The following is a 12,550-nucleotide window of genomic DNA, read 5'->3' as shown; positions in this document are numbered from 1 at the left end:
CGAGTCGCCCCTGTCCGCTACACGAATTGGCTCGAAGCCCCGCCGTCGCCGTCCAACCCGTCGAAGATCGCGCCCACTACTCGATCGAGTACTTGATGGAGTACACGATCGAGTACTCGCCATAATATTGTTCTCTTGTCTTTTTCTTTCAATTATTGTGATTTTAATCCACATTTCTTGTTTGTAACATCAACGAGAGTGTATTTGGTTATTATAAAACACGATCGATGATAATTATTATCGGTATTACATGTTTTATTTCAACATGTGACACATCTTTTGATTTTCAAAATAAAAGTCCACACTATCTCTTATGTAGTAGATATACTACACTTCAATCATTTACTCAAGTGTAATAGCTAAATACACTTAATATGCTATTGAATTTAGCATCAGCATGTTATTTAAGACCGACAGAACGTTTCATATCATTACAAATCTCGAGAAAATGAGCAAAATTAAAGACTGTTCTTCACTACATGATGGAGTACTCAAAGGTGAACGCCATCGAGTATTGAAGAACAATGATAATTTTTGTCAATTATTGTGATTTCAATCCGCGTTTCTTGTTTGTAACATCAACGAGAGTGTATTTGGTTATTATAAAACACGATAGATGATAATTATCATCTATATTACATGTTTCATTTCAACATTTGGCACATGTGATAAAATTGAATATTGTTCTTCACTACTTGATAGAGTACTCGATGGTCAACGTCATCTGCTGAAATGGAAATTTTATTGAAAAAAGAAAAAAATGATAAACCTTGAAAGCACAGGCGCAGACAAGGGGTCGATCCTCAGAAAAGAGAGCTCAAGGAAAAAAACCAAATCCCTCTCAAAGGGAAAAAACCACACAAAAGATGAAACAGAAAATAAATCAACCTAGGGAAGGGGCGGAAAGGCAGCCTCCAAAGCTCCGGCCAAACCATTGCCCCTAGGCAGCCCGGCCCCCTCAACCCAAAACAAGAGAAAAAACAAGAAGCCGTCGACAGACGAACGACACAACCCCAACACCGGAACAGCAGAGGCGGGGGAACACCAAACAACGCAACAGAACCAACCCAAACCAGATGAAGAAGCCAGTCGCACCCAGACAAGAAGGCCAAGGACACAAGAACCTGCAAAACCAAGAGAAAAAATGAGAAAAAAAAAGGGAAAAACAAGACAAAGCAAAAAAGACAAGAAACAAACACCGCCCAAGACCGCCTACCAAGGGAGACAACCCTTCCTAACACGGCCAAACAAACCCCTACGTCCACCTTAAAAAAGCGAAGGAACCCAAGAGGCTCAACAACCAAGCAGTCTCCAACCAAACCCAGACCCTCAAGTAACCACCAGTCTCGAGAAATGTGCAGAGCTAAGGCATTGAGAAGCAACATCAAGATAATACAAATCAATCCGATCAGACCCAATTCTCCGCTAGCAGTGAATCTCCTAATGCAATTACTTTTATAATCAAATCTCATTCTTTTTTCTTTTTTTTTAAATGATAAAAAACTTTGCTTTGAAAGGCCATCTTCACGGGATGAAGCAATTGGAAGTAACCAAAGACTTCCCGCAAGGTTTCTCATGCTCATAATGAGGAGACCATCAGAGAAGTAGAGACCAGAAGCTCAAATTTCAATCAACCCATACAAACCAGAGAAAAGATATTAAGCCTATTACAATGAAAACACTCCTGCTAGCATCTACCGGACAAATCACGTCATGAAATGCTTATCAAGATGTTGCGATCAAAACCTTAGACTCCTTACACAACTCAAGAACCGCAGAACAAAAGGGACCAGGCCAACCACCAATACCAACACAAACCAGAGCCATAAGAGAACCAACACTAAACCAAAGGAACGAGAGAGGCTCGAAAAACCAGAGAGGAAGGGGCAATCACCGAAGACAGGCAGAACCAAGAGACAACCCTCAAAACAAGAAAAAACAAACAAAAAAGAAAGAAGATGACAGAAACTCCCCTGGAAAACACAACTCCCTCAAGTGACAATCCGATCATAAGGCAGGAGCCTCTTGTCGTCACGAACCAACTGGAGGATATCCGAAATCGCAAAAGGCTAGAATCCTTCCTCCGCCACCGAAGAGGCCATGAAATCAGCAACACGATTCCCTTCCCTGTAAATGTGAGTGATAATAATATGAAGACCAGTAGTGGAAGAGAGTACATTTCTCCAACAGCTGAAGAACCTCCAAGGGACCATGTTGGAACGAGATCAGAAAAGATCGACCATGTAAGTGCAGTCCGTCTCGATCCACACATAATCCCAACCATGAACCACAATCTGCTCCAAAGCAATGATGAGGGCATAAAGCTCAGCCTCAAACGCTCAGCCACGGCCAGCAGAGAAATGGCAGCAACCCAAAACAGACGAAGAATCCCAAATAACCCCACCAGCATGAATGAGAGGAGGAGAGCCATGAACTGAGCCATCAATGTTGATCTTCCGCCATGGATGAGGAGGAGGAAGCCAGAAGACATAGATGTAGAAAATAGGACGTCGAGGTCTACCCGGCACCCCAAGACCATGAAGAATAAGCAACTCCTCAACCGAGTTAGCCATCTCACCCAAACTGAACCGAGAGGCTTTCGAAATGAAGGCCTTGACATGAATCGTCAGAGCCACCGCAGAAACTGGAGCCACATCGAACACAGCTCTGTTTCAGAGATTCAGAGGCTCCAAACGGTAGACATAACACCAACCCGCTAGAGATTATCCACCTGCTTGCTAGTATGCACATTCATAGCCCAAATTATCAAACTCCCAATATCATAGATCGACGAACCATCCACCCTGAACCAAGTGAAAAGGAAGCTCCAAACATGTCTAGCAATAGCACACTCCCAAAAAAGATGATCGATATCCTCTCCCGCATTCCTGCAAAGTGGACACCAGCCCGGACCAATGTAACCAGAACGACGCATAGAACTGGCCGTAGAGAGACGGCCCAGAATAACACGCCAAGTAACAATAGACCGGCGCACCAGAATAAACGGTGCCCAAATCCATTTGCCCCAACCACCGACGGGAAACTATGACGAATATGATCCATGGCAAGCGAGGAGGAAACCTCACCAAAATGAGAATGAGTCCAAGCCCGGCAATCCTGCCCACCACTGATAGGAACAGAGACAATGTCAAAAGCAATGTCCGGAAAAGCCTGCAAGAAATCCAGAGTGAAATGCCATGTGTCATCAAAGTAATAGTCCGAGATCGGCTGCATGAGAGAATGGTGAACCGCAACTGGAATCCCAATCCTGTCAACGAGCTTGTAGCCTAACCAGCTATCCATTCAAAAAAGAATGGTAGAACCAGAGCCGATAGAGCAATGTGTGTCACTAACTAAAGAACGAATAGAGTCCCGCGTGCCCAACCAGATAGTTGAAGAAAACCAAGGAGAACGAGACCGCAAACAAGGGTCCAAATAGTGCTAACGAAACAACTGAAAACCCAGAGAGTCCGAAGTAACCACCAACCACCCCAACCTAAGCATAAAGCTCTGACTGATGTGAAAAAAAGACTTCACATTCAGACCACCTTGAGCCTTAGGAGCACAGACACAGTTCCAAGCTACCGAAGACTTTGGCTTGGAAGTGGTGCTGCCCGTCCAGATAAAAGATCGACAGGCACGATCCAAATCATGCAAAAGCTTAGCCGGCCACTTGTAAATCAACATGATGTAAATTGCCGCACTCTGAATGACCGAGGTGACCAAACAAATACGACTTGCCATAGACAACTGCATGCCCTGCCATCTAGGAAAATGGGCAATAATGCTCCCGAATGCAAGCAAGCCGAGCAGAGGAGGCACGACCTGCGAAAATAGGGACCCCCAAATAGACAAAAGGCAGAGATCCAAAGGAGAAGCCCAAATCCCGCTGAAGCCGACGGCGCAACTGAAGTGGAACGCCTTTGCCAAAGTAAATCGTGGACTTGGCCTTATTGCAAAACTGACCAGAGACGGAGGCATAAATCAGGAGAATAGACTCAATCATCCGGCAACTACGCCTCTCAGCCTTGCAAAATAAAAGAACATCATTAGCATACAGAAGATGAGAAGGAAAGAGCAGGGACCGCGACATCCGCATACAAGCAATAAGGCCCCCATCCCCAACATCCAAGAGAAGGCGACTCAAAACCTCATTCGCCAAGCCAAACAAAATCGGAGACAAAGGGTCTCCCTGCTTGACCCCACGCGAGCAGCTAAAGAACCCATGTTGCTCCCCATTAAAGAGAACAAAAATCCGGGCCGACTGAAAGATGACCTTGATCCACTGCCGAAAAGAGGAGGGAACCCAAAGCTATCCAGAACAACATCAACAAACTCCCAACTCAGGGTGTCAAAAGCCTTCCTGATATCGACCTTCAGGGCTATATTCCTCTCCTGAATCGAACGCTCCATGCAGTTAAAACCAAACTGGTTGGCCGTAACAATCTCTGCCGCCACCGCATTCAACCGAGAGGTCAGAATTTTGGTGATGACTTTGATGAAGAAATTTCCAAGCACAATAGGACGGTAGTCAGACACAAGAATAGCATCGGCCTTCTTGAGGTGAAGGTAAAGCAGGTTGGAATTAAGACCATGAGGAAGATAGCCATGCGAGAAAAAACGTCTCACAGCGGCGACCATGTCATCCCCCACCACTTCCCAAGAATGCTGAAAGAAGGCCCCATTAAAACCATCTGAACCGGGAGCACTATTTCTATCCATGGAGAAGACCACCGAACGAATATCATCTGCTGAAGGGAGAGCAGTAAGCAAGTCAGCCTGTGAGGCGAGGTGACAGAGGAAGGAATGTAACCAGAAATCCAGGACCTGACCACCACTCCAGAAACCGGCTCAGACTGAATCACATGAGCCGTCATGGTAGCTGGTCCTCCGAGATAACACCATCAATACTAAGCTTCTTGATGATTTGATTGGAACGACACCATTTAACCATAGAATGGAAAAAACGGGTGTTCATATCCCCATCCGAAAGCCAAGAGACCCTACTTTGCTGTCGCAAATGCTCAGACTTGCACAAGAGGACGGTGCCAATACGAGCCTGTAAGTTGACCTCCTGATCAAAAAGGTCATCCGTGTAGCCCTGCTCATCAATCCCCTCCTGAAGAGAGTTCAAATCCTGTTGAAGCTCAGCTAAGGCAACATTGTAGTTCCCAAAGGTATCTCTGTTCCAAGCCTTGAGAATCGGGTGAAGACGCTTCAATTTTTTCATAACCCGTACCATCGGATAGAGACAATCAAGTGGAGAAGACCAAGAGACACGGACTTGATCCAAAAACCGCTCATGAGAGCACCACATATTCAAAAAATGAAACCGACGACCTGTAGGGGCAGAAGCCGTGTCCTGGCATCTCAACAGAATGGGAGAATAATCAGAACCAAGCCGAGGAAGAACCAGAACAGCAGAAGAATACCAAAAATCAGAGAAGTCCTGAGTGAAGAGAGCTCTATCCAGAACCGACTCAATCGGAGAAGGGAACCTCCGCCGATCCGTCCAAGTGAAGTAATGGCCAGTGGGCTCCGGCTAAATCAGATCATGATCCTCAATGAAAGTATGGAACTCACCACAAGGGGTGGAAGCCGGAACCCTACGCCCACGACGCTCATGAGCTCCCAAGACAGAATTGAAATCACCAATCATAAGAAAATGACCCACAATAAAGGGCTCCACATCCAACCAGAACTGACGATGCTCAATGTAATCACAGGAGGCATGAGTGAAAGCCAACATACCGACAGTCCCCATAAAATAGCACCTGATGAACACCACCTGAGCACAAGAGAAAATCACATCCGGAGCCAAAGAGGGATCAGCAAAAACCCAGATATTAGAACGGCGTCGCCCATGCACATTCTGATGAACCGGGGAAAGATGCAAAGAATGCCAATAAGAACTCGGAATACCAAAAAACTGTGACTTTGGTTTAAGGATACCAAGGAAACACCATAGAAGAAGAAATGCCTATGATATTCCAACACAACACATTCATTGAGAGACAACAGGAAAACCATCCTCCGGAAGTGGATCATCACCATCATCAGAAATATCATCTGCCTATCTCTTCGAAGAGGCCTTACGAGAGACCTCATACATTCTCTGAAAAGCACCAGAAGTAGGGGTATCAACCGTGAAGTTCTGTATCACAGCACCAGCTGATTTGGCAGCAGAAATTTTCTCTAAGAATTCCATCGGCTCTGGGGAAGAACTTCGTCGGGCCGCCATTAAGGACTTGGTCCCCCATTTCTTCCCGGAAGGATCAATATAAACTATGTCTATCAAGGAAGAACTCCTGAAAGAGACGTAACTAAACCTGCCTGGGTCCGACGCCGACAAAGACCGACCACCTCGTCCACCCCGACCCTGGGGGAGAGGGGGCCGAGCAGCTAAAACCTTCTTCGGATGGGGAGAATGCGGACCCAAATTGCGCTGAGAGTCAGACGAAAGAGTACCAGAGACCGGCTGCTGCACAGAGATCAAGTTCTTCTGAGGAGGAGAACAAACCAAAGAATCCGAACCAGACGAAGCCGCGGCCACCATCTCAGCATCTAAACTCATGCTCAGAGGAAACATATCAACCGAAGAACCATCAATAGGGGCCTGAGTAGTATCTCTGATAATGATCATATCATCCGAGCCCTTCCTCAAATCTGTCTCCAGCCTACCATCATCTAGAGCCTCAAAAAAATTGAACGTCGAAAAAGCCCGAGGAGACAGCCACCGAAGTATGAGAAGTCTCATCAGTGTGAACCCCAGAAGACGAAGGAGGTCCCATAATCACGTCCCGCAGAGCATCAATCGACGCATCCAGAGCCCCATCTCAACATTTGAACGTCCCTGCACAGATCTAGGGTGCCAAACTGAACGACTCCTGGCGCACCTGCGCCGAGACCTGTTCCTGCGCCTCCTACCACGCCGACCATTAGCCTGTTCGGTCTGCTAAACCGAAGAAGAAGGATTTTTTTTCAAAAGGATCCTTCTCTGAACTAAGTTTCCTGCAATCCTCAGTAGAATGGCCAAGCGTAGAACAAAGACAGCAAAAATATGGCAAATCCTCATATCCAAATTCAATTTCAAAAATATCATCATCACATTTCGCATCAAGAAACTCCGGAATATCAAGAGCCACATTCATCTCGACTAACACCCTAGCAAAATAACCAACTAAAGCCCTAGCAGACATGCCATCAATAAGTAAAGGAATACCAACATGCCTAGCAATACCAAGAACTTCAGGATGCCAAATCTCATGAGGTAAATTAAAGATGCGAACCCATACCTGAGCCGTGGAGGACTCCAGCTTGTTCGGATTGAATTTAGGGGTCCAAGCTTGAAGAAAGAGAATCTCGACACGAAGACGCCATGCGGCCTTTGCAAAGGCAACCGCATAGTCCTCTTGAGAAGTGAATTTCAGCGTGAAATATCCCTTGCCAAGAGGGATAACCTCCCAAGCTGACGACAACTTCCAAAGGTCCGAAAGCTCCGAATAAGATCAGCAGCAAATCTCAGCGCCTCACCTTTCTTGAGAAACACCCGTCCATGAATAGCGTACTGGAAAAACTTAACATGCCGTTGTCGAAAAGCTGAAGAAATCGAAAGGCACGGACGATCTTCCAATATAGCAGGCTTCAACACCGCAAAATCGTGGGCTGGGACATCCGTGGGACGCCCAGAACAAACTCTGAGAGAGTCAGCAAACGACTTCCCCTTAGGGAGAAACTCATGGCCTTTTCTCTCCAAGACGGGTGAAGAAACAATAGGCTCCCGAATGATAACAGCAGCGGAAGTGGACGTCGAGAAGCTACTGCCGGAAGAGCCAGCCAGTTGACCAGCCGATCCCTTTAAGACATGCGACGCATGAGCACCATGCAAAAATCCAGCCCCCACCGGAACAAACCCAGCAGGAATTGGATCAGATTGCACTCCCAAAATTTTGGCCGTAGGACTCAAGAAAAACTAACCCGAAGCCGCCGAGGATAATAATGGGGCCAACTGTCCTTGGCCGCAAACACCACCGGGAAAGAAACCAACTCCGGAAGCGGATTGGAGCACAGCCATGTCACCAGACGTTGGCCCACATCCGGCTCCAACCAGAAAATCGGAGGTACCGCTGACCGGCAAAAACAAAGACGAAGAACCCGAAGTCACCATCGAATTACCGACAACAGCGGCTGGGAGCCTCTCAATAACCGGTGATGTTGAAAACCCACTTGGGACAGACGGGAAACCAGACGAAGAACCTGCCGAGATCGAAACCCTAGCATCGCAAACCTGAAAACCATGAGCAGAGGCTGACGCCATCACTAAGAAGTCAGCGGTGGAGAAACCACCGGGAATCCGCTCAATAACAGCAGACGGAAATAGGCCACTCGAGGCAGCCGACGCGGTAGGCAAGAAATCGGAAACAGGAGCCGACAAGCCCCAACTAGCACAAACCCTAGTCACACCGGGAGTAGAGGTAGAATCAAGAGCACTAGTTGAAGTTCGCAGACCCGAAGCCGCCCGCCAGTCAAAGCCCACCGCTGATGGACTGGAGCGTTCTTGCACAGAACCGGCGCTAGCATACCCGACAACATGATTTGGGGGAGAAGACACCAAAACCCTAGCAATATCATTCATCGCCTCCAATGAAGAAGGCTGAGCCCTATCGCTAATCTTAACCGAAAAGAAACTCCAATCAAACACCGCCGTTGATTGATCGGCATAATTTCTATGCACCGTGGCTGAAGACGAAACCATCGGCGAAACAGTCCCAGCCGATTGCACAAGATCCCTAGGGTTTTGGATGACATGAGGTTGTGAAACCCTAGGCTTAGCAGCGGAACTAACCGGAAGGGGAGGAAAATCAGATTGGGAGAAAAAAGACATGATGCTGGCCGGAGAAGACCACGGCCGGCCGGCTCGAAGCGAACGACGGAGCTCCACCTAGGAGGCAGCCGAGAGGCAACCGTGAGAGAGAGTATCTCGATGGTCAACGCCATCGAGTACACCATCGAATACTAAAGAATAATGATGATTTTTTTTGAATTATTGTGATTATAAAATATATTATATGTTTGTTTTCACTAAGATTGAAGATTGTTCGTTTTGTAAGCATTGTCATTGTCGCAGCCTGATTCTCGACACTAGTGATAGTGGGGTACGAGTATCGATACAACTATTTTTAAAAGAATAAAAGATAAGAAGAATAGGTCGAACATCAAGCGGAAGCTCGCATCAAAAGGTGTTAAGGAAATCATCATAAAGGAACCCAAGGGTAAAATCGTCAACGTCGTTATAACTTTTTATTTATCAGGAATTTCACGAACAAAAACAAAATGGGTATCGCTCATTTTTCGTAAGGAAGCATAATATGCAGAGTATCGCAGCAAAAGGCGAACCGATTATATGTATGAAGACACATAACCGTGAGTATATTACTTGATTCGAAAGGAAACGAAGTATTTTAATCATCAAGACTCTATTAATCATAAGGGCAATATTAAATATGATCACATCGATTGAAACGGTTCCCCACCAGCACCAGACCAATCTCGCTCCCCGCTTAGCCTGCATATTTAGAAATACATGCAGGGCGTGAGTACATAATACTCAGTGGGCAAACGCCGAAAAATAAGAAAAGTGCTCTTAGAGCTATAAGTTTGAAGCTTGCCACATCTCAGCAATACACAGAAATAAGTTAGCATAAATGAATCTGTGCATGTTTTCATAATCAACATCATAAATAAGTGTCTGCAGACAAAGTAATCGACATGTATGTACCGCATCTACAACTCATCATTATAATTAAGGTACTGAGAAGTAGGCCTCCCTCTCAAGTACCGTGACCGGCCGACCCGAAGACGGCTCACAGTCACCTCTGTGCACAAAATCCCGCTTGTGGCAGGACCGAATTCGTCTCATCTCATCAGTAGAGGGTAACATACAAGCTCAACATCAAAAATTGGCAAGTCAAACAGTTCTCAAACATCATTTATCTCAAAACATTTGTTAATCTCATAACATCATCAAATCATTTTAGAAAGCTCATATGATAAACATATACTAAAAATATTGCCCACCTGAAGACCTTACTCAAATTCTCCCGTCAAAGCGGAGTTACTTACTTCCTTGCTCTGCTCGTGTCTTCAGGGATCATCATCATCATCGAGGGTTCATGTCATAAAATGAATCTCGATTAGAAACTCATTAACAAAACTCATGCCTTAACTCTTGCTCTATCTCATATTCTATCTCCTTATTCAACTCTATATAGACTCTCCACTCATCTCAAATCCTTAAGCTCAAGGATAGGTTTCAAGAAAATCATGGTTCTAAGTCTCGATTTATCTCTCATATAAGACTCGTCAAATTTTCACTCAAACACATAGGCAACACAAACACGTAAGGCACATAAGAAAATACAATCAAACATCATCAAAACATGCTCTGTTCATACACTCACTCAACTTCAAAAATTAACTAGTTCTGACTCCGACATCTCCTGGACTCGAGACTCATACCAAAAGAAAGGTCTTCGAGTCTAGTTTCATATAAAAAAAGGTAGAGTCGAAAAATCCAAGTGGTTTGGGAGTTATGTCGTTTTTACCACGATCTACCATATTCGGCAGTTTTGAGCAATCGAAAACTTTGATTTTTGAAAAAATAGTAAATGATGTCAAACTGGGCTCAAATTTGGTGGATATCTATCTAACACAATAAGGTTAATACCATAAAAATTTGGAAAGCTAGATCACACAGGAAGATACTGAAAAGAATAACTCTTTCCCCTGTTCTCTAAAATTGTCGGTAGAAATGTGCAGTTTAGGTTTTGTATTTTATAAAAATAGTAAACGAAGTCCAAATGATTTGAAACGTTACAGGGGTTCTCAGGACTCATGTAGGGACTTGCTATAAAATTTTCAAAGCTTTTTGACATCGACAAACTGTCGATCACAGTAGGTCAGTAGGCCTACGAAAATCACCAAAATCTCATCTCAAACTCTTAAATGCTCAACTCAACATTCCTTCAAAGAAAACCAATCAAAGCTCATTTTAAACACATATAACACTCACAAACATTCAAAAACATTATAATACTCATCATACTCAAATTAACTCTCCTCTTTTACATCTTAACTCAAATATCAAGGAAAACGTCTCAACGAACGCATCAATTCAATTCTCTTTTCATTCTCATGCTCAAAATCACTCCATCATTCATTAATGACCTCATACCTCATATAACTCATTTTACACATATAAATCCCCTTTTTATCATGTAAACTAAACTCTAATGATAACTCATGTATCAACGCAAACTCTTAACAAAAGCATGACAAACGTTCACATAATGATCATAAATCAATTAGACCTCATTTCATCATTCATTGACTTCTCAAAATATGAAAACTCAAAAACTCATTCAAACTAAACTAAGTCCAAATTTTACTTAGCTTACAATAGACTTAATCAAACATATTAAAACACTACTATCATGCTCAGAAACATATATCTTAAGCTAAATCACTTAATCGACACATAGACATGAAAGTCCTAATTTTTATTAAACTAAACTCCTTGAATTTTTTTATAAACACACATGGATCTTTAATCTAATCATAGATCTACCAATTTTAACCCATTTATCTCACGTATAAACCATCAATTTACAAATTAGAGCATATATTCACATATCCCTAATTTTATTAAACTAACTCATATCAAAATCATCCATTGACATCATATACTCAATTTACTCCATCAATCATCATCATATACATCTCATAGACTCATCTACATCATCAATTCATCATTTTAATCATTGACTCAAAAGTTTCCATTTTTGGGTAAACTAAACTCCATCGAACTTTCACATCTCAAGGCATATATTTCACAACACACATCAATCATAAACAAACATCACATAGACCACTTTTCTCACCCCAAATCAAGGAAAGAAGAAGAAAAATTTTTGAAGGGTTGAAGACCCATTTGATTGAAAATTTCAAAAACAAGGGAGGGGTGATTTCTTGCTTCAATCTCTCAAGAATACTCACATATAATCTCATACAAGTCATATCTATGAATTTATACATCACTTACCCAAACTTTTCACCAAAAATCACACTTCCTCTCTCTAGCCTTGGAAGCAATCTTCAATGATCTTCTTGAATCCAAGGAGATTGAAGGTGTTTAGGCAAGGTTTTGGAGTGGATTGATGTGTTTTGTATAATTTTTGGAAGCTTCGGAAGGTTCTACCATGGATGTTAATGGAGGAAGATGAGAGATGAAGGGGAGAGAGAGAGTCGAATTGGTGAGGATGAAGGAGTGAGAGAGAGGATTTTGTTAGATATGAATTGATATGGTGATCTTAGTGAAGATTTGAGATCTTAAAGAATATATGGCATTAAATGCCTAATCTCTCTCTCTAATCTCTACACTCTCAATCTCTACTCTCTCAATCTCTACACTTGGTAAATTTTGGTAATTAGTCACATGCTTGGAAAATTAAAATATTAATGTAAGAAGGGTGATTAAAATAATAACCACAAT

The 12,550-nt window shown here is 43.5% G+C and overlaps 1 protein-coding gene and 1 long non-coding RNA gene across 2 annotated transcripts; both read right to left on the bottom strand.

The window, feature by feature from the left end:
* Positions 1-2,339: 2,339 nt before the first annotated feature.
* Positions 2,340-5,242, bottom strand: LOC131022920 (uncharacterized). The gene is made up of 6 exons (XM_057952461.1): positions 4,952-5,242; positions 4,277-4,827; positions 3,920-4,214; positions 3,533-3,825; positions 2,804-3,295; positions 2,340-2,667 (listed from the first exon to the last, which is right to left on the bottom strand). Exons 1-6 carry the CDS (start codon positions 5,240-5,242, stop codon positions 2,340-2,342), a joined length of 2,250 nt encoding a protein of 749 aa, XP_057808444.1.
* A 4,033-nt stretch (positions 5,243-9,275) lies between these two features.
* LOC131022526 (uncharacterized) lies at positions 9,276-12,343 on the bottom strand. The gene is made up of 3 exons (XR_009101322.1): positions 12,101-12,343; positions 10,078-10,141; positions 9,276-9,565 (listed from the first exon to the last, which is right to left on the bottom strand). It is a non-coding gene; the product is annotated as an uncharacterized LOC131022526 (long non-coding RNA).
* Between the last annotated feature and the right edge of the window lie 207 nt (positions 12,344-12,550).

This window comes from Salvia miltiorrhiza, chromosome 4 (genome assembly GCF_028751815.1).
Source record: "Salvia miltiorrhiza cultivar Shanhuang (shh) chromosome 4, IMPLAD_Smil_shh, whole genome shotgun sequence".
Taxonomy (NCBI): Eukaryota; Viridiplantae; Streptophyta; class Magnoliopsida; order Lamiales; family Lamiaceae; genus Salvia; species Salvia miltiorrhiza.
Note: the sequence above shows the minus strand (reverse complement) of the source record. Positions and strands in the feature narration are given on the sequence as shown.

Bases quoted from the DNA above. Each gene is read 5' to 3' on its own strand.
- LOC131022920 (XM_057952461.1), bottom strand. From the start codon at position 5,242: ATGGTACGGGTTATGAAAAAATTGAAGCGTCTTCACCCGATTCTCAAG. The intron at 4,215-4,276 runs GTCATCTTTCAG...TGGGTTCTTTAG, and splicing joins CTTTTCGGCAGTGGATCAAG to CTGCTCGCGTGGGGTCAAGC. The intron at 3,296-3,532 runs GTCTTTTTTTCA...TTGAATGGATAG, and splicing joins CAAGGTGGTCTGAATGTGAA to CTGGTTAGGCTACAAGCTCG.